This window comes from Amphimedon queenslandica, unplaced genomic scaffold (genome assembly GCF_000090795.2).
Source record: "Amphimedon queenslandica unplaced genomic scaffold, v1.1 AMPQUscaffold_13505, whole genome shotgun sequence".
NCBI classification, from domain to species: domain Eukaryota; kingdom Metazoa; phylum Porifera; class Demospongiae; order Haplosclerida; family Niphatidae; genus Amphimedon; species Amphimedon queenslandica.
In genome coordinates this window covers 568,685-591,854 of record NW_003546259.1, presented here as the reverse complement: position 1 = coordinate 591,854, position 23,170 = coordinate 568,685, and the positions used below count along the sequence as shown (strand labels likewise).

The following is a 23,170-nucleotide window of genomic DNA, read 5'->3' as shown; positions in this document are numbered from 1 at the left end:
ATCAATTCAATGGGAGATTGGTGGCTTGCCAGAATACTTAAAAGTGATTCAATTGGGGAATATGCACCTGGCACTGAAGGTTGGGTACCAAGAACATTTATGGCACCTTATTGTGGGGAAAGTCCAATACTGAGTGAACCAAGTATGATGTTATTGATATTGTTAACTTTTACATCATTTTTTTAGCTAAAGATAGTAAATTCAATTTAAAAGAAAGTGGCAGCAATGCAAGACATAGGTGAGTTAGGCACAATTATAATGTAATCAAAAAATATTATGTCATCATCAGCTTAACATCAATGAAGCCTGAACGAAGTAAAAAGAAGTCTAAGAATATGTTCAGTTCTCCAGTAAGTAATATTTGTATGTGTTTTATTTAAAAATGGACCTGAAGCAATTGACAGTATAATTAATGCACCCCTTTGATGTGGATAAAATTGGTAGATTTTATTGAGTGAACGTGTGACTTTGGGCTCTGTTTTGTTGTGTCACTTTCGTGATTCCTTTGCTCCTTGTAAAAATTAAGTTTCAACAAAACCTAGTGAAGTTTTTTCCAAGATCCTGATAAGATTCAGGAGTGTATCTAGGAATTTGGTGAGGAGGGCTATAGGGTAAGAGGTGGAAGGGGAAGGGGTGGTGGCACGCAAAGCGTGCCAATTTTTTGGCCACACCCACTTCTTCCTTGTGGATTCCTGTGGAAATTGCCGTATAATTACTATATAACCAAGTTTTCAATAGCTACCAGATTTTTTAATGTTAACATACCTGCTGAACTTGAAGTGCAAGTTTTCAATAGCTACCAGATTTTTTAATGTTAACATACCTGCTGAACTTGAAGTGCTAGTAGACTGTGTAGATGTACTGTACTTGTAGAACTGGATTGGCATTGGCTGCTCTTTTTGTGAAAGTAATTGAAGAGACATTATTTACAGCTGGTAGTGATTAGTGGTTCTGTGGTTGCTTGTACAAATTAACACATGTGCATAGGTGTGGTGTGGCTAGTGGCTACTGTGCATGTGTCATATATTTGTGGTGGTGTGTAAATTGAAGGTGTTGTCAAAAAAATGGCTGCTCAGTAGGATTTCATGGATTTGAAGGCAAGAGCTGATTCATCACAAACAAAAGACAAAAGATCACAAAGGACTATAAGAAGAAACCTATAGTGGTACTTAGAATGCTTTTAATTTCTTTTTATGGCATAAATGTATGTCTTGTTGATAGTTGATCAGTTTTCAGCCAAGGGCTGAGGGGGGCTCAAGCACCATTCAGCCCCATGCTAGAAATGCCCCTGAGATTCTTGCTATTAATATGCAAGATCTTACTTAATTTTGGAAGAAGGTTCTTGCATGTCAAATAATGAAAGCTCTTGCTGTCAAGATTCATGCAAGTTCATACAAAATCAATGATGAGACCTTGTCAAGGTCCTTACATATTATAGCAAGATCAAGGGGTGTACCTAAGGGTGGGCTTGTGTAGGCATGTGCCCGACTAACTCAGCAGAAGTAAAAAAAATATTTTGTATATTAGTCCTGTTAAAAGTATTACTCACTTTATTATGATGAAAGCAATGAGACAAGACTAGCACAGCTAATAGTTTTAGTCAGTGTAAATATGATGATAACATGGTAGAGACTTCCATAATTTAGGCTGCTATTTTTGTAATAATAACTACTATTAACCAATCTGTTATTAGACTATTTACTTAATTATTTAAATTAAAATTAATCGAGTGAAAAATGACTAAGAAACTGTCCTGAGTCTTTTTGAATGTCTCCCCAAGGCCAGTACTACTACTAATGAAGAAAATATAAGCATTGAAGAACACGTCTTAGCTTAAGTCTTAGCTTAATTTAGGGGCGGATTTAGGGGGGTGCTGAGGGTGCTTGAGCACCCGTTAGCCCAAAGAGTCAGCAATTTTTTATTCTGCTTCTTTAAGCTCTGGTGTCTGATATCGCTGCTACATGTAAGTGTTTTAAGAAAGTTATTCAACACAGTTGACAATCATTTCAGTCTCAATTTCAGCATTTGCCAGTGCTTTAAAGGGCAGTAGGAAGTGGCAAAGTGCCTGAAATTACTGTGACTGCACCTATAATATTCAATAAAGTGCAAGCTAAGCTAAAGGGCGGAAAACAATATTTTAGCGCAGTAAAAAGAGGTGTAGTCGAAATCGCAGTGTGTTTCGCACGCCGCATTTTTTCCTTCTCTATCCAACCAACTCTCACAGCTTTGATATGCTCCTGGCAAGATCTAACTTGATTTTTGAGCTAGGATCAAGTAAGACAGCGGGAGATCTTGCTCTCAAAATTCTATTAAGTTGTTGTAAATCTAAAGCAAGGTCTTTTCAAGTTCCTATTAAATTATACATTAAGATCAATAAAGATAGTGAGAAACTAAAAGTATATGGTTACTATGGTGTCACTCCTATGGTGTTTGGGAAGTGTTAGGCTTACCTGGCCAATCTGAATTGAAAGTATAGCCGGTTTCAGTTGAGTTGCCCAAGCACCACCCCTTATAACTTTTTTATTACTAATGCTAGCAACCTGAACTTGGTATAGTTGCATAACGGGTTCTTCCGAAAATCTGTACCAATTTTTGAGTCTCTAGGTACTCTGGAAGGTTCTGAATGGGTTATTCCACTCTAGTTCAAAGGGAGCCGCCATGATGAATCATTACGTTTACGCTATATCACACTCGTAAATATAATTTGCATCTCATTATTATTTTAAGAAAATTAATGTTTTTTATTTTATAAAATAAAAGCAGACAGATAAGGTTCTCTAAAGAAGGAGGCATTCAACTAGCAGTCTATACTACTGGGAAACGTCTGCTATACCTGCCCACAGCCTTCTCGATCGCCGTTTTTCTTCATTACCCTCAACCTAGGTTGTTATCTTCCATATTGGAGGTCTTTGTCAGCTTTATAACAGAAAAGTCTAGCTGGTGATAATAAAAGGTAGTGGTATCCAAAGCAAGGATAAAATAGACAATAAAAGGTGTTAGAGGTGAAGAAACGCTCAATGAACGAGTTTGCTTGCACTTTGCCACCATTTTGGGTGTGGCTAGGAATGACATTTTGTGATGCAAACATTGATTTACTTCCTGTGGCAACTCAAATGAAACTGACTATACATTTAGATCAATATGGCCCTGAGCAAGTGTGAAAATTTTCATGGGACTTTAAAGTTTCTTCAAAAATTGATAAATGTGTTTGTAAGTTGTATAGGATTTCAAGATTTATCCACGATTTTACACTTTTGTTTTAAAAATAGCATCATTTCATTGTTAAGGTGTGATTAGGGGTATGGCTTTTTTTATATTGATACTGCTGTTCCTAAAATTATGATACATGCAGACACTATTTGAGAATGGCTCAGTATTGATTGTATTGCTAATATTTTGATGGTATTGCCAACCACCATGAGTGAACTGCAATTCTTTGTGAAAGATCTAATGCTTGTCGCTAATCTTGTTTAATCATTGTGTTATTAACTGTTTGATCAATGAACAATTAGTTGGTATGTGATCATAATTATAATAAGCAGGAAAAACTGGACTACAGGATTTTAGGGAAGATGAATATTGTCAGTGCTTCTTGAACTAGGACTTATGAAACTATATCTTTGTGCAATTTCACTGAATTATTGTAGAAAGAGAATTCCTTCTGCATTTCTACTGATGTAATAATGCTTGTTTTAACTTCTCTCTCGAAGTGACTGTACATTTATGTGCTGGTGTAACTGATAATAATAAGGGAATAAAATGTAAATTATGAACTAGTATTACCATGGTAACCTGAAGAAATAATTTAACAATAAGAGTGATACAAACAAGCTAAGTCCCAAAAAAGATTGAGTGAATTTACTTCACTTTTTTTGTAAAAAAGTAATGAAAACAAATGTAAGTAGGATTCTAAACAACTAACCCATGCTAGCTAATTATGAAGTAAAAATTTTACAAGGTTGTGCAAAATCCACTCTACTTTGCAAAGTGGTCCTAATTTTTTACATAATAACTTTGAAAGCACAATGTAGAGGAGAATTTGTGTCATGAGAGTAGGATTTTCGTTTTGTATTTTTGTTGGCATATGTCAGTTATTGGATATCCTACTTGCCCTTGTTTCCATTACTTTTTTTGCACAAAAAGAATCCTTCCCAATTGCCTTGTTTATTATTATTAAAATTATGATAATGACTTTATCTTGTTAGGTCCCAGTAATTGCTGAACCACTTTCTGATGAAAGCATTTTGGAGGGGCAGTCCGTTGTGTTTTCTTGCAAATTAAAGCATGATTATTTAGATAAAGATGTGAAATGGTTTATTAATGATGGTGTTATTGGACAGAACTGCTCCATAACCACTAAATCTCAAGACTGTGTTCTGCAAATCGATAATATTAGTCAAAAAGATGAAGGCACCTATACCTGCAAAGTGTATGTTAAAGACCAATTTTGTCAGTCTTCGGCAAAATTAATGGTCGTAAGACGTCCTAATGCTCCTGGCAAGCCACATGTCCAAAAGATTACTTCTACTTCGGTTAGCCTTTCTTGGAATCTTCCTTTTGATGGTCACTCTCCAGTAAAGTTATTTATTGTTGAATGCAAAGACAAAATTACAAATAAGTTAGTCAACTTGCTTATTCTAATGAATATAGCTTTGTTAGGTGGAGTACATTAACAAAACGTATTTTTGAACCTTCAACAATTATTGATGATTTGGTACCTGCAACAGAATATGTATTTCGTGTCATTGCTGCAAATGATATAGGGAACAGTGAAGGTAGTCAAGAGTCTGAGTCTATAAAACTTGATGGTTCCCCTTTTAAAAAACATTTCTCACTTGATCCATTTGATGATCACTATCTCTTGAAAAATGAAATTGCAAAGTTAGTTTTTGTGTGAAAATAACTATTTTTATTTATCTGAGTAGAGGAATGTTTGGAACTGTGTATAAATGTCTTCATAAAGGGACACAACAAATATATGCCGCTAAACTGATACCAATAAATTTACAAATCAATCATTGCCAGAATGAATTGGACATATTGGCACTCATTTGTCATCCTAATATAGTTCAGTTAAGTGCAGCATACCTTTCTCATCAACACTTCATCATTGTAATGCAATAGTAAGAATTTATTTTATGTATTGATTTTCATTGTGAGAAATAGTATTCAGGGTTTGTCTCCATTAACATACTTCAATGAACGCAACTCAAGTGAACATGATATTGCCAAATTTTGTAGAGAGTTGTGTTGTGGTTTAAAGCATCTCCACGATCATGGGATTGTCCATCTTGCTATTAAGGTTAGCTTAAGTCATTGTTTACTCTATTTTATATCAATTTGTTGTAGCCTGATAGTGTTTATGTAGTTCCAAATTCCTTTGATTTCACTGTCAAATTAATTCACTTATCAGAAGCAAAATTTGTCCATTCAGATGTTAAGCAACTTTCCTGCAAAGTAGTTACTGGCTATGAAGGTAGTAACTTATTATTTTAAAGTTTAGGTGCTATGCTTATTTAGTAGTATTACTGTATGTGTTTAGAAGGATTTAGAGTGAGAATTAGAAATTTGTCAATTTCAGTACAGCCAAGAATTAAGTAGTTTTTGGCCAATGTCATTCTACTGCCACTATTAAAAATCTAAACCACCAAATGAATTATTGCGACCTGAGGGCCAAGTCATTCCTATAATTGATTTCACTCACGTGTGATGTTTGTATATATGTCACACTTACATTTCTTCTATACATGTTACATGTATTGGAGAAATAGCAAGCCTTAGCAACCACCCCATGCTCATACTCACTTCACATAAGTAGGTGTGGCCACAATAAACAAAATTGTGGCTTGCACGCAGGACAAAGTTATGAGCTTTTTAACACCAAGAGAACAGAAATACTGTCTTAATTTTTTAGAAGCATTAGAATGTAGAGAGATCCTCTATAAGTCTTAATAAGAACCTAGCTGTACATGCAAGGTGGTGAAAACAATTATAGGAATTATTTTTACACTTATATGCTTGTTTTTACCTAAATTCTGTATGGTATATTGTATAGAGGATATGCATGTCACACATTCATAGATTTTTGGAAATGAGAGTATCACATTGTACCCTAGTAAAAAGTTTGCTATTAATTGAATTCATAATTTTTCATGAATTTAAAACTATTTGCAAAATCTGTCAAATTTATAGCCCTGAAAAAAATTCCCTTGTATGGTACTCGTTGTTCTTCCTTCAATGTTATATCATACTGGTTCATTGCTTAATATAACAACTTTTTAGGCAGAGATGAAGATTAATCCATTCTTGCATATTAACACTAATTTAAAGATTGGGATATTTATCTTTCATTACTTTAAGCATGGAACTAGTGGAAAAAGTCAATTTCTGTGTGGCTGAATGGTTTTAGTTTGCTATCCTGAGTCTTTTCCTTAACATAGATATTGGAAGCTGTATTGTAATTGTTTAATGACCATTGGCCTTGGCAGACATAAAATTAGGAGGGAGACAGTTAGGAATTTTATCTTGGCTTCTTCTGCCTGTAACTGCTGCTGAATATTGATAACAACCCCAGTGGTACCTGGATAAGACTATTCGTATCAATAATAGGAGTACAGCTGGTCATGACATGTCAGCACTGCCAAATGTTTTAGTGCCAACAGCATGATGCCACGGCTGTGAGAGGGGCATCTTGGCTGTGAGAGGGGCATCTTAGCATGCCGTACCTGCAAGTGGCCCATACATGTCAGTGCCATTGACTGATTTAGTGCTAACAGCAAGAGCCATAAATGTGCAGGTGGGCAAACACATATGTCCATCACAGTCAGCAATGGCATGTCAATGCCACTGTGGTGTCCTGCGCAAACATGGGGCATACTTAGTGGTTGTGCCCAACATTGCAAAAATGGGCTATTCAGAACAGCCCTCCCCCTCCCTTAGGGGCCAAATAGAGGTTCAGGATCAGAATAAACAAATATGAGTCGAGTGAGTGATGTGAACAAACACTGTGAGAGATGTCACAAGCATTTCCTTCCCTAAACATTAATTTTGTAGAGAAAGAGTAGAATAGGTATGGAGGCATCAGATTTGGAATTTGTAGGATTTTAACAAAAAAAAGCAGCACAATGAAATCAAGATGAAATAATGAACAAAAAAACAGGGAAATAAGGAGGAATAATATGACAGCAAAAGGCCCAACACAACCCAAACCAACAGCAAATTCCACAATAAAAAAAGAGAAAAGTCAATTTGAGCCACCAAACACTATGAGCTATTAACTCTGGGCCACTCCAAACAGCAAGATCAGAATGTAATATGTGAATGCTGACAACTTCCACTGACCCAGAACCTGTTTTAGATAAACCCTCAAGGCCACAAGTAGCCGCACTAGTGGATAATGCTCCAATGTGAAAATTGTAGCCATTCGAGCTAATGACATTCATCCCTGATGCAGTTAAACCACCACAAATAGCAGCAACGAAACACCTATAGGACAGGAGAAATTCATCCTGAAACATGAACAGGGAACCAGGTTCAGGACCCCTTACTGCCAGGTTTGCCAATCAAGACATCACTGGACAGATTAGGCCACGTACCCAGCCCAAACCCGTTTTCCAAAAATGTGAATTTTATTACGGTGAAAGAGCAGTGACACAAAGGAATGAAACGAGTCAGAATTGACTGCAACATCATCAAAAGACAACATGGACTCTGTGAAGGCAGCCCTAGAATGGCAAGTGAGTTTACCATGTGATGAAAGGTAAAAAGCTGACACAGCAAGCAGCCCACAACAGTATCCTATTATAAAGATATTGGCTGAGATGACCCACATACAGCAGGATTCTCAAAATGTGAGTGGTGACAGAAGTCCAGCACGACCCAGGCAGGCTTTACAGATGGCCTGGAACACTTGCTGAAAAAGAAGACAAAGCAAACCAAGGGGAATTTGGGCAGGGCAAATCTCACTCAATTACATTTACATTTAAACCGACCCATTTGACTATCCAAAAACCACCAGGTATAACACAAACTGAGAGAGGAGATTCAGTGAAAGAAAGAATGCCGTATAAAAGGTAGCTATCAAGAGCCGTGCAATAAAATACCTGGGCTCTAAAGTGGCCCTGAACTGCTTGATCCAGGAAAGAAAGCCCAAATGTGAGTATTGCCACAGCAGCAATTTGCAGATCTCCTGGCATTGGATCCTTCTCAAGCAAGGGAATATAATAATAATAACATGTTATCTCTTAACAGAGCATCGGTAGATACCCTTAGGCAACTGAAGTGCACAGTACAAAAACTGTAGTACGAAGTATAAAAAACTGAAGATGCAAAAGGGTAGCTGACTGCCTCTCAGTGACGGAATCAACTGCAGTGTTATCACAATAAAAACACACATTCGACTGGTGCCAGCTACAGCTCCCGCCTGTACAATATGAACCATGTCCACAGCAATGCTGATGTCAGCCAATGAATCTGGCCATTGGACCTGCAACTATCTAGCATTTCCTGTAACAGCCCCAAGTCCAAAATTTCCATACGCACTTGAACTACATGGGCAGTCTCAAAGCCAGACCTGTAGCCATAGCACTTAATTGAATGAGGAAGTGGCTAATACTGCCATCGCCAGAGAGAGAGAGAACAGGTGCCAAAGAAAAAATCTGCCACGGGTGGTACCACCATAGTTGCATGAGAAAAATACCCAAGCAAAGAGTCCGACTCATATTGCATTAGCTTATCCAGCAGCTTGCTCATCTTGACAAACTGACTATTCTGGATCTTCAGGACCAGAATTGACAATGCTGATAAAGAGAAGGAGAGGCCAAGGGCCACAGGAGGCCCGAGCATACCAGTGGCTGGGAGGGCAACACAAGAGGAGTGGGTTTGGAAGAAATGCCATGGTAGGCAGATAAGGGAAACCCGACATCCCTGAAACCAGCACAAGAGCCATCGATTGAAGACAATGTGGCTTAAAAGTAGCCACCAAATGAAGAGGTACTCCTACCAAGGAAGCTGCAGAAGGCAGAATAAACAAGGTTTTGTGGACATACTTGCCAGAAAAAAATTAACGCAATAGTGCACGCCATAGACAAGCTGAAGTACCATTCAACTAATATGCAAACCCCTGTAATATTCCAAATGCATCCCCTAAAACTCTGATTATCAACACAATCACAAGAATAATTTCTACTGACAAAAGAACAGGTGTTTACCAAACAGCCACATATTGTGGTTTAATGATAAATTATATAGATGTAAATAAAAACAAATGCGAAAAGCAACAAAGCACTGAATTTCAATTTAGTACTTCGTTTACTTCCGTGAAGAACACCATAGATTTGGATCAAAACTGTAGGACATGCCCCACTACAGGGGTGTGTCCAACAAACAAAGCATGTACATAATTGGGGCAAGCCTGAGCGAGCCCCACTAAGACAAAAGAGCATCTGTCTGTATGCACGGGTATGATAGGGTCCGTCTAACTACTATTTCTTCATAGAAAGCAGGTGTGGTCACAATGAAATTTAATTGTGGCTATCAGCAACTCTGAGCTTATTTGCAACAATTGATCAGCAAGATAAGGCTAAACTGCTGTCTAATATCTTCTCTAGAAGGAAGAAAGGCTGGAAAAGCAGATATACAATCTTTTCCTTGATATAAAGGACTCTGATAAGTTGAAAGTGAGAAAGTCTATACCTGCATGCAGCATGATAGCTATTGGAGCTTATGTTTCTTCTCTAGCAGCAAGGCCAGGTTAGCAAAGCAGACCTACAATTTTCTTCACTCAGTGACTGCTTCGCACCTAGTTTAGACTTTAATGCAATAAGCAATTGCTGCAAGCTTAAATGATGAAGTGATAGAGAAAATTTCTGCAAGATGACTGCATCATTATCTACTGTATTTAGACATGTGCAATTGCTTGATCATACAGCACATAATCTATAGCTTGCTTAGACTCTCCCCTTTAATGTTTTATATTCTTCTAGTAACATTTCAAAACACCACAACAACTAACCAAAGTGGCAAGGTTACAGCTGCTGATCTAGGTGGTAAGTCAGCTTAGGGGCTTGGTACTGGGTCAACCGGCACCAAGTGGAGGATAAGATTTGTCTTGTTTACTAACTGGGGAGGCACCAGGTAACTGCTTCTGGCAGATAAGAGCCAAGAACTCAGAAAGAACTGCCAACAATAGACTAGGATCCTGCACCACTGGTGCAGCAATTGCTAGGAGAAGAGACATCAGCTTTGGTGAGAGGCACATAATGGCAAGGATGGCCACAACTAAGTGATAAAAGAGAAGAGAGATTCTTTTAATCTCTTTCACCAAGCTCTGGCTTGGAATAAATTTGCAATGCTTCTAGTAATACGTTACAATGTGCCAACCCTCCCTGATGCGTCTTGCTATTACTACCATTGAACTGTATGTAGAGCTACTCACTTGTGCCATTATGAAAACTGAATTGTTAAACACACAATGCTCAATGTTCATCTGCTGGACAAGGACCAAAGAGCTTACAATTGTAGAAATTGACAATATTCAGCAAACCAGATGGTGTTGCACATAAAAAAATCCCCTTCTCTCACAATAAGTTTTCCATATTTTTGGTTATAGGCTGAGCCTCCCTACACAAAACACCATATCCTTCAATTAATACTGCTTCATCCTAGCATCCAAGAATTTATGAAAGACAAGAGATTCAATGAAATAAACCTCTGATTGACCATTCACTTTTAAGAAACATTGACAATCTGGTAAAGAGAGTTGGGTGGATAATATGTTTCTTTATCTTTTCTCACTACTTCATGAACAAGTGTGGCCATAGTATCAACATCACTCATGCTAGTCAGGGTTCTTGTCTACTTTCCTTTCCTCACATCAGTCTAGAAAGACAGAAACTCCCCAAATACTACTTCTTGCTGTATTCTTTAGTATTCTGTTGGCTGTAGCTTTACTCAATTGTGTGTGATAAATCACAGTCTGGAACCTCAATTGCTTTATTTGCTCTGTTCTTCTAACAACATCAGTAGATGCAGACGATGTTGTAGACTCACCTTGTATATTAGATTTTAATTGGCTTCCATAACAGGTTCTTCAGCAGTGTAGACTAGTTCCTCAGATACTTTTATATGAGACTTGGAAAGGCATTATTGCCTTTGAAGGAATATCTAAACAATAAAGACTGTCGTACCATGACATTGCTCCAATTTTCCTCCCAATTAACATCTTCCAAGGCCTTTAAGGAGTCCACCTTAAGTTTTTTATTGCTTTTAACTGTTTCTTCCTTTTTTGCTGTACCTGTGGTCAGCACTAGTCCTGAAATTTATAACTAACTACTTAAACTAGCACTAATAAAGTATGCTTGCATGCGCACCATAGTATAAATTAATATTGCCCTAGTTAGCGGGTGTTTTGGGTGTAGAATACTTGCTAGATAGGGCAATATCGAATAATTGAGTGAAGTGCACTAATTTGAGTGAAGTATGTATCTCTGTCTATCTATATACGTACCCCTATTTATGCATATGAACATTTTTCCACCCTTTAATTACTCATCTTCATTGAAAATTAGTGGGATCACAGTGAAATAAAATGGGCGCTGGCTATCAATTCTTGACCTCACAAGTTACAAGTCACCCTCTGGAGTTAGCAAGAATCAAGATATGTCTGTTATGCTCTCCACATGCAGCAAGTAATGTAAGAAGGCAGATATGCTACAGTTGTACAAAATTCTCATTACATCCTCAACTTGTGAACTTGTAAACTTGTGAAGCCTGTACATTCACATTAAAGACATATTTTTTCTAGAAAAAGTGCAGTGGAGAGCTTCCAAATACATACTTTCAGACTACCAGCCCAACTATAAGACCAGACTGACCAAATTGAATATTTTGCCTCTTATGATGTACTTCAAGTATTTTTTTCTATGCAGTCTCAAGAACAGCAAGAGCACTTACTCAGACTCTTTTGATATATCGTCATATCTTGCATTTAATGAGTCTTGTTCAAGGTAAGGTTATCATGCAAAAGTATTTCATATGACATCTCCCTCTTCCCAAACCTGTTTTTCCTGCTTCTATTGTTTGTCCAAGTGATAAAATAAACTTCCTACTTTTGATCCCTTTTTCTTTCTCCTGAAACCAATTGCTTCAAACTCAAAAATTCATATGGCAGCAATTTTTATCTTCATTTGACAGTACTGTTCCTTCTTTCTACAATTATTTTGTGCCCCTGCTGTCGGTGCTCTCATATAACCCTTCACCTCTAAACCTGGAACTTTTTTCATTGTTTTTATTTAGGCTCTTTGATTATCAAGGCCCTGTGTATATTGTTTTACTCATTTCTTTACATTCTTGACCTACTTTGTAAAGTTATTACTATTAACAGTAATATTATTATTATTGCTATTAACTACTGACATAACCTGACTGCAGTTACTGTCTCTGGCTTCCAAACATAACTTTTGTTGCTGCAGAATGTGATGAACTAATAAAGAAAGTTTGTATTTCCAATCATGATAGCTTCCTTATGAACTACTGTATTTACACATGTGCATGTACAATAATGTAGATGTACTGACACCATATAATATTTGGGATGTAGCGTAGCTATGGGGCTGAACCCCTTAATGTTTTACATTTTTTTAGTAAGAACTGTATCGAAACTGAGGTAGCTTTGGTACGCTCCAGTAGTATAACTGAATGGTTGATTTGAGTGGAGAATTGAAGACAGTTGAGAGTATGAAAAAATTGAGAATGAGGACAATAATTATTTTTCCAGCCTTATAGTCTTCCCCACATGAGGTCAGAGTGCACACCATATTACTGACCCATTGAGTATGTGAATGATAACACTCAACATTATGTGGCTGCCAATGTACCCTATGTCCTGAACGAGTAGTCTTTTTTGCTTAGATTGTAGAAGAGGGAGAGGCTGAAGCAGAGACAGAAGATGGAATAAGAGATTGAGTGGGGAAAGGAGATAGTGTAGGTAAATCATTATGTACCTGTAGTTTCTTATCCTAAAAGGCAGGCTTCAGTTGTTAGATAGAAGTATTAACTTCCTTATTGTTAATTTTGAGCGTAAAATACTTGACACTCCTTTTCACAACCTCACGGGCCCATTACATGGCTGATGTAGAGTAGTCTACAGCATTGGGTCTCACCAAGACAGGAGAAAAGCAGGTCGATAGGGAGGGTAAATCTGAGAGCAAGTAGGATTAGGGTCACCCTCTGCATAGCAGTGCATAACTTAGTAGCAAAAGAGAGAGGTTCAAGAAATGGAGTAGGGTGAGAAGAGATCAATTGCCTTGGAATACATAGTGTAGTCCCATATACCATCTCTGTGCTGCTACAGCGAACCTCCTCCTTAACTGCTGTTTGAATCCAAGGAAGTCTTGAGACCCAATAAAATGATGAAGGAAGACATTTAATTGCTACCTTTAGCTCTTGATGAAATCTCTGAACTAGTCCATTAGCAATAGAGTGATATGCTGTGGTATGATTTTTCTGAGCACCTAGTACTTTTATCTGGTGAGACCAGAGAGTGGACTTGATCAGTTGTAATCAATGCAGGAACTCCAAAACAAGAGACCCAATGAGAGACAAATTGTGAGCCACTGTTTCTGCCGTAATATCAAACAATACAATTGCTTCCACCCATGGAGTCAATAAGCATGTAAATCCCTGGCATGGAGGAAGTGGCCCAACTTTATCAATATTTAAGTTATTGCATTTTTTGAGGTGCTGAAAATCATGTCAGAGACATAACCATGTGTCTCCGTACTGACATTGCACCAATTGATGAGACAATCTAAGGACATCTGTATTGATTCCTGGCGATATAAATTGACTGGTGAGCACTTGTTGTGAAGCTGGGATGTCTAAATGAAATAAGAGTGGAGAGCAGTAAATACTAAGTATCTCAAAGACTATGGTACAAAGGACATGGTACTCCAGTTGCCAGTACCAAGGCGAGTAATTTGAGCTACGTATCACTCCTCTCTTCTTACATAACAAATGAGATAGAGTCGCTATTTCCTCCTGACTGGTCATGAGTGTCGATAGATGATCAAATAAGTAAGTCAGCAGCCAAAAGCAAGAAGTATCAGTAATATCCGGCTCGGTGGACCAAAAAGTGTTAGGGCTGCTAACAAGATGCTAATAGATATATAGCTGGTAGGACAAAGAGAGACGCTAAGAACTGTTAGCATGAGACAAAATCTCTTAATACTAATTAATGTATAGAAAATTATTTTGACAAAATGATCAATAAGGATAAATATGGTATTTCACAATATTAGTCTGAACAGTATGTATAAAACCTTCAATACTCTTCACTTCCAGTAAAACTCCTCTTATTCCAGCACTTTGACCTTCCCTTAATCTAACTCACAGTTACAGTGATGTACAAGCGTAGCAATCCCATTCTTATCTAATCTTTTCACAGCTTGTTTATGTTCTGCCAACTTCTTCTTTATTAACCTTCTAGTTTTACCAATAAATATCTTTTCACAATCCTTACATGAAACTTCATAAGTACTCCCTTTGTTTCCTTCTCTGGTAGCATATCCTTTACTGTTTGGTATGGTTTTGTGACTACCTTCATCTTGATTAACTTCATTTTGTACACACTTTCACAATCTTTTCAATCAACCTTTTGATTCGAAACACCTATGGTCTATCTTCAGAGTCATGCATTCTCATTTTTGAATTATATAAATCATCCATTGTTTTGAAATTTACAAGACAAACATAAAACATTAAGGGGCTCAGCCCCTAGCCACGCTATATCCTCTGCATTATTGTACATGTACAACAGTAGTTTGTAATGAAGTTATAGTGGTTGGAAATCCAAATTTTCGTTATCAGTTCATCACATTGTGCAGCAATAAAAGTTATGTGTTGGAAGCCAGAGATAGTAGCTATAACTGCAGTCATAGGTTATGTCAGTAGTTGTGCAGGCTTCACAAGTTCACAAGTTGAGGATGTAATTAGAATTTTGTGCAACTGTGGCACATCTGCCTTCTTAGCCTTCTTGCTGTATTTGGAGAGCAGGACTGACTTATCTTGCATTTTTCCTGATTGACATGTAACTTTTAAGCTCATGAATTAATACCTGGCGCCATTTTATAGTGGTACGCGATTTATCGATATTTTATTGATACAAATGATATTTACGGTATCAATTCGTATGGATATCAAAATTTTGAAGGAATCGTGATTGATACATTGACCATGCCCATTTATTAAGGTTAACTAATATTAATGACAAAAATTTTAATAAGTTAATGACGCATAATCCTCACACGTGGTTGCACGTTCATGAAAACATCGATGAACACAGTCAATAACGAGAGCACTAAAGTGCATACCCTCGCCACAATATGTATGTAACAGTTTTAACAAATTAAGAGAAAATAGTGAAAGTTTTGAGACTGAGAATAAGCTTCAGCTTGTACTAGATTTAGTAAAACTTTGTGAATGTTTTGAGACAGAGATTGATTTGTTTTTTTTGACAGAGAAGACACTCCAGCATGTTTTGCTGCACTGCTGCATGCCAGCTGCAGCAATGTAAGGTGTGGCTGCAATGAAGGTGTGGCTATATGTGCATTGTGTGGCTTAAGGAAGCCATGCTCCACCCGCACACACAGTTAATGGGGCACTTGGCCATAAGTGGTGAAGAAAGCTTTGTTTTTTCTCGACTTTTGAACAGTTTGGCATACATTTGTTAGGTTCTATTTGTTGCATAGAAACTGCTATCTAGTCTCTGGTGTTTAAAGACTCTGGCTGCTACTTCAAGAGAAGAGAGCCTCGTCTAAACTCACAAGGTATGAAAGTTTGGGCTATTATATCTTTAAAACGAAGATGATTCGAGCAATTTCTTACATATTATTTAAAGATGAGCCTTTGTTCTATCGTTTCATTTGTTTGCTGCTTTTTAGCTTTCACCACGAAAAAGATATATTTGAACCAACTACATTTGGCAATATTGTGAGCTTTCTCTGCCTTGGGAAGACGAGTCAAGCGATTTTCCAGACAAAGAATAACTTTTTCTATGGCTAGTTTTGATTATAAGACTACCCAGGATTTCACAAGAAAGCAGTGTCAGCTCAAAAGTGGAGGTCAAGCAAACACACGCACACAGACAGGACGACTGCTTTACCCTCACTTCACGCCAATGCCTTGCTCAGGTAATGAGAGGTGCGACTCTATAGGTGTGGTCTAAATATTGTATCAAAAGTGTATTGATACTCCTGATATGGGCTGATATTGATTGGTGTTGTATCGAATCAATTTTGGCCAGTGTATCGCCCACCACTACCATGTTATTTTAGTGTAACCACACCCCTTTATAATGATGATTAAGATGAGTTTATTCATAAGTGGAAAATTTTTCACATGTCCAGAAATTACATGGAGGGCACGGACATTGAATAGATAATTATATTCATGATGTTTGATAATATTCATAGTTTTGTAATGATATTTATGGCAATAATTAATTATTCATGGATTATTGAAATATGTTGTCTTGGCAACGAAAACATTATGGTGGCAGTAAGACCAAAAAGGAGCTGTGCAAAGTGAAAAGGAGATGGCCATTATAGACTGATTTTGGAAGATGAAAAGGAAGATAGTGTAGAGAGTAGTCTTACAGTCACAAGTGATACTATGGAAAATGTATACGAGGTGGAAAGAATAGTGAAAGTTAAGAAAATGAAAGTAAGTCTACTGAGCCATATTAAAACAGAGGCGAAATCTTAATTTTTAACAAACCTGCTACTTGATATTAATGTAGCAGTTTTTGTTACAAATTTAGGGTACTCTACATTACTTAGTTTTATGGAAAAACTATCCAAAGGAAGAAGCTTCCTGGTTATCATCCAACCAAATAACAGATTTACCAATAAGGTACAATTAGAGTATCTCACAGGATGTATGATATGAATACTTCAATTTGTTTAGACTGTTTGATGCACCCAAACCTGAACTACTGACTGTACTTGATTCTTTCAGTTCATTTGTATCGTCCATCAGAAATAGTTTAAGATTTGGTTTAGTACGTCAACAAAACATCACACTTGAATTTCCTCGTCATGTTTTTAACTTTCTCTTTAATGGTAAGGGCTCACCAGTAAAGCACAGAAGTGGACGTGTATTTTAAAGACATGACTTTGCTAATGACCACTTTAATGACACAGCCTTAAAGATATTGTTTCCTTTTGTAGTGACTCTATTATTTGATCTTCATGCTGACATCTTCCTCATAAACACTGACACAGTAGTTTCCTTTTAGCATATTCTCTTGTGACTGTCTCTTCAATTTCATTAGTTTGGAGCTCTGGGCCCTTGCTTTAGGGTATAATCTACTTGCTAAACTGCTGTCTTCTATGAACTCATGAGGCTTTTTTACAAAATTACTGGAGCCATCAATGGTGTGCAAAGTAATGTCCTATTATTTTGCCTTTTTTTTCAAAATACCAGTCATGCAAAAGGTGATGGGGAATTAAGAGGCAGCATACAGTCCTCTTGGGTTGACCTGGTCTGTATTTACTACTTCCTGGAAGCATTACTTGGTTAATGTAAACATGTGACATGTTGATAATCATCAGCTGCAACAATATTTGCTTAGTGCGCAACTTTTTTTAAACGCAGAATGTACAGTTAGTTTTTACCCTAAATGTTACTTTTCTTTTTATGTGTACACTGCAAAAGTAGTATAGAGTCTATATAAAGTATGCAAATTGACTTTATTTCTTTTAAATATGTACAGATCGTTAAAATACAGCATGATATATGCAATAGTCCATAGAAGTCAATGGAGAATTTTGAATCGTGGCATGTACAATGGGAAGTGTCTTTATTCTTCAACAAAGCAGCCTTTAAAGAAGAAAAAACATGTAAACAATTAATTGTAAAGGTATGCATTATTTTTAAGAAGTATCAGAAAGCTGAAAATAGCCTTGATAACACTTTTGCCTATCATGGCATGTGCCATCTTGACATTGCATGTGGAGTATTTTACCTCTGTTTATTCCTCCGTGTCCAAAAATTTCTGGACATGATACCAATAAATAGAGGTGAAGACATACATACTCTACTCGAACTAGTGGGCTTCACCTAATAATTGGATCAATCATCCTTTCTGGAAGAAATTAGCACAGAACACCTGCTAGTCCTGCTTAATTCGTCTGCAAGTCTCTTATTATCACACACATTGATAGTTCTGTTTTTTAAACACCTCACAATCCCAAACATGAATGACAAGTTAAGTATTTGTGAACCTTCTCTTTTTGCAGTAACAGTCAAAAATGAAATGTGACTATCTTTTTCTTCCTCCATTGTGAATTTTATTGACTATCTGGGCCCATTAAAATGTTCCAAAAACATAATTGGGGTGAGCTTGTGTGAGCCCCACTGTAGCTGGAGTCTTTTGTATGTATGTATGTATGCATATACGTCTTCATCTTCTCGTCATGCCCCATGTATGCACTACAATAACTGTCAATAATCTAATGTGGTAGCATCATTCTAATGAAATTTTGTAAAAAACACATGTGCATGCATGAAGCAAGAAGAAACTTTGAGATCAACCTCAATGACCCAGCTGGGATGAAAAAGATGCTCTTCTTGCTCAGAGGACTATGATGGCGTTCCAGACTCAGATTTAACTAGAGAAACAGCCTAGCTAGCAGCAGAGTCAGCGTAATATACCACGACTGACTCAAGCTTGCCCAATTAATGCATTGCATTTGACTAGTTAACCATTAGTTTATGCATTATGAAGGTGTCACCATGGTATCTACACCATATTGTCGGTTTAATCTCTCTGCTGTACTTTATTGCTCCAAATTACTGTTATTTAAAAATTGCATCTAACTTTTCACAACATAAATTTGAATTGAATAAATTTTTGCTACATTATACATAACCTGCCCGTTACCTCTTACCTTCAGTTCACATTAGCTAAGGTGGAGCCTGGTTAAAGCCATTCCCCTGGTTTGCAGAATGCAGTACAAACGAAAGGAAGAAATGCATAAAAAAGCAACTGTGCAGTTGTTCTTACATCTATGCTTCAAGCTGCTACTTCTGCTATAGACACCTATGAATCAGTGAGGAGCCTCTTTGCTGCTATATATAAACAACTTCTTATTTTTGGAATTTTCTTCTATCTCCATTCCTTTGATGTATGTTTCTGCCAACCAAGGGTTGTGGTTCATGTGTGGGTGTAGACTTCCACGCCTACATTTAATCACAATTTAATGGCATTCATATTTTACTTCAAAAGAAGTGTGAACTAACGCGCAGGTTATGTATAGTTTATTTTGGTACAAAATTTCGCGAATTTGTTCAGATTTGCCATTCATTGTTATAAATTTTTGCGAATCCTACCTTCTGCAGTCATTTTTTCAAGCGTGCCACGCCTCTTTTATGGAGTGTAATTTTGCAATTTTAAATGAAAACGCGAAATGTAACCCCTGTACGGTATTTTGCCTGTTCAGTAGGCATGTTTATAGTCACTGTGGCAAAATTGTTATCAGCAAAAATGAACTTTAATAGGAAAGTAAGATTGTGTCAAAATTTTTGGCTGGCACAAACTGGGGGTTCTGCAGTATTTAGGGCCATCTCTTAAAAGCAATCTTTATAGATATTGGCAACAATAGTTGACAAAAAAGAACATAAGCTGCTCTCTTTATCTTTTTAAAAACTGTCCCAAAAGTTTAAAGTATGCTTGAGCAGATCTGAAACAGATCTGTTAATTTTAGAATATCTTCTACTTTTATAGTTTTTCAGTCTATCAATCCTTTATTATTGTTTAGTAATCGTCATAACTTCATCACCAGGTAGTTTTGTGAACAGACTCACCACATCAAAACTCACGATAATTTTCCATTTTTAATACTGACACTGTGTATCTCTTTAAAAAACTCAGATGAATTCTTATGAAAGCTGTCTGAGCAACTTATGGGTGGGGGCAAAAATGCTAGCCATATCTTTAGGCAACAAATACGTAGGTGAGAAAAAAAACAGAACAAGTGAGACAAAGGAAATTAAGGGTGGAATTATGTATTGTACCATACTAAGTTTTAGAGATATGATGTAATCCTTGTATCATGTTATAACTTTATGTATGGCCATATTCAATTGTTTAAACAGATATCTAAGTGTTTGAAAATACACTTTATGATTAACTGAATATCTGTTATGTTTTCTTTTGGTGTCTTTCACACTAATCCGAATCCTTTCTTTTATTATCATTTTGTATATTCACAGCTTAATTTTCTTTTGCTGTTGTTTGTTTTTAATAATAATTTTCAACTCAATACTTTTAGCATTTACATAGCATAATGCTTTGGCAATAAAGTTAATGTAATGTAACTAGTTTTGTCTTGTCTATACAACTAAAGTATTTTTGCTGCTGTTAGTTTTTAGTAATAATTTTCAACTCAATACTTTACCATTTTGCGATTGCATTTATAAATAATGTAATATAATTTGTATTGTCTTGTGTATTGATAATTACTTTTATTGCTTAATTTTTTTGTATGTATATCATAAAAGATAACTAAATGTCATGTGAATTTTAATTTAATTTATGTCCTACTAATGACGCACATCAAAGGTACCGCGTGCACTATAACCCAGCAAGATACAGCGGTGATCTAAGCCACCCATAACAGTGATCTAACCCACCCATAATGATGTTATAAGCCACCCAATTATAACTCTTTATATTCTTGATGGACTGGTGCAGGATAGTACTGAATACACGAAGACGGCTGTAACAATTTCATTAATTGGAAAACCTTATATAAAAGTTGTCGTTTTAAGGAGCCATGCCTTGATGTTGTATTGTGTACTGTTTGCTTTCTCGTTTAGATCAGATCCGGCTTTGAATGGGTGTACCCTTACGGTGTATCCATCTGGTGTTTTGTCCTCTAATGCCACTTCTATCTCTTCTTCTAGCTCTAGCACTGTTGCCATCTCTTTCTCGGCACAGTTTTGAAGTCTTTATTGTCTGATATTTTGCTTATTCTCAATCTCTTGCTCACAAGCTCCTTCAGTCATTATTGTTCAATGTTAGCACGTGGTACATCTGCGCATGCATTTGTGCAGAGCCTTTGATGTGCGTCATCATGACATAAGTAACTCATAACATGGCTAGTTCGTGATGTATCTAATTTAGAGTCACCTCCCCCTCGGGTGCACACGCCTTCGGGATTGGTCACTGTAAATTAGAAACATCACTCCTAGCCATGTTATAAGTATTACATACACATATTTAGTTGTGTAACATTATTTTTTATTATTTCTAGCTCCAGAGGTGATTTCCAGTGAGTCAGTTGGTACAAAAACAGATATGTGGTCAGTTGGAGTTATGCTTTATCACATGTAAGCTTCATTTTTATTGCTGCAATTACTATTTTAATGTGGCTTTATATACTTGTGTATGAGGGGGTTTGTTAAACCTTTTATTCAATAACAATAACTGAATTCAATAAATGTAAATAGTATAGGAGAGTATCATTGATTATGAGTAAAAATGGGATTAGTAATGTGATTGTTTCATGAACTAAGTTATTAGTGTTTGATGACCATTGTTGAGGTACATGTAGAGTTACTGTGCATGCAGCTTTTGCTGCGATTAACTTTAATCTCTGAAAAGTGCAATTATTTTATGAAAACACTTTAGGCGGAGTTAGTGAAATAAAATGGAGATTTAATTTTAGATAATCAGAATTATAAGACATCACACTCTTCAAATGAGAGGGCTGAGCCCATACAATATGTTATACTTATTTGCTAACATTAGTTCCTACATGTACAAGCATTTTAACTATTAGCTTTGTAGTCCTTGTCATATAACTGGCTAAGAAATAGAATGATCACCAAATTTGTGCCTGCTGGGGTACATTTTTTCCTTTTATTGCATTTCTATTTTAAATGGGTAGGTAGTAGTGATGGGCCAATACATTTACTCAGTGAAGATGACTGATTTATAAATGTTTTACAATTATAACAATAATCACAATTATGATGTGTAATGAGTGATTGTATTTGCAAAAAGTAAATGTAAAAGAGGAATTAACAAAAATTAGTATTAGTCCATATTCTCAGCCAAAAAAAATTTTAATGACTCTGTCTGTGTTAGACGATTATGAGAGTCATTTGGTATGGGGCCAGAAAGACTTCACATCCTTTCAGAAAGGACACTTGATTAACTAATTCACAAGTACTTCCGTGACTCTGTTGAGATTTTCTGTTCATGCTGTTACTTGTTTTCTCCAGTAAGAGTATCAGTTAAAATTGACAATGGTTTAAAATAATTTTCAAAGTTGTAAATTCAGCACCTTTAAGTACTTTAGGCCAATAGCTCCTGTCATTTTTTATGACAGCAGATTATGCTTGTCGCTGTTCTTATATGAGAGAGGTCATTGAAAATGTAGCCCCCTCCTAACGAGTAGATACTTAACAGATTACGTCTCCCCTGTGTTGAGGGAGATCAAGTTGTTGCTTCTCACTTGTTTTCGTCAAGTCATAATATAATAGCTCAACCAAGAAATTGCATTGTGCTGATCTTTCCTGTACCTGTTGCAGGGCTTTCTTAATTGCAAAGTCCAAATTGCAGCTTAGAGAATGTTTAAGTATCTAGATACTATAGTTATTGTAAGATCAAAGGCCTCGAAGGTATGGTATATGTATATTAATTTGTTACCTGAGACAGCCACACATCAAATTTGTATGAACACATGTCTGGTGACGTATTGAGCATATTACATCATTACATGGTAAAAGAAATTAAAAATGTCCAAGAACAAGGAGAATTGTCAGAATGGCTAAGGCCGCGAAGCTGCTGCAAGCTATTCTGGATTATATGAAGAAGGTGAAGTAAAGCACATCAACTGTGTTTGGCCAGTTTTCTTAACTCATAGCTAATTTGAAGTTTATAACCAAAGTTTTATAAGCAATGTTTTATAACTCTTGTACCGCCCATCCGCCCACTTGCCTCATGTCCATATAATCCCATGCACTTGCCATTTCCAGTCGGCCTTTGATTAGCTCCTCTCATTGGGAGGGAGGGTGTGGATAGTTGATGTGCTCGACTTCACCTTCTTCATATAATCCAGAATAGCTTGCAGCCGCTTCGCGGCCTTAGCCATTCTGACAATTA

At 36.6% G+C, this 23,170-nt stretch overlaps 1 protein-coding gene across 1 annotated transcript in view; it reads left to right on the top strand.

The window, feature by feature from the left end:
- The first annotated feature begins 6 nt into the window (after positions 1 to 6).
- The window catches only part of LOC109593794 (myosin light chain kinase, smooth muscle-like), a 32,272-nt gene continuing 9,108 nt past the window's right edge, over positions 7 to 23,170 (top strand). The window contains exons 1-9 of the mRNA XM_020008889.1: positions 7 to 142; positions 187 to 238; positions 290 to 350; positions 4,206 to 4,618; positions 4,660 to 4,881; positions 4,926 to 5,123; positions 5,167 to 5,302; positions 5,350 to 5,476; positions 21,315 to 21,390. Coding sequence (XP_019864448.1) covers positions 10 to 142; positions 187 to 238; positions 290 to 350; positions 4,206 to 4,618; positions 4,660 to 4,881; positions 4,926 to 5,123; positions 5,167 to 5,302; positions 5,350 to 5,476; positions 21,315 to 21,390 — 1,418 coding nt within the window. The 5' untranslated portion in view covers positions 7 to 9. The remainder of the gene's footprint in view (positions 143 to 186; positions 239 to 289; positions 351 to 4,205; positions 4,619 to 4,659; positions 4,882 to 4,925; positions 5,124 to 5,166; positions 5,303 to 5,349; positions 5,477 to 21,314; positions 21,391 to 23,170) is intronic.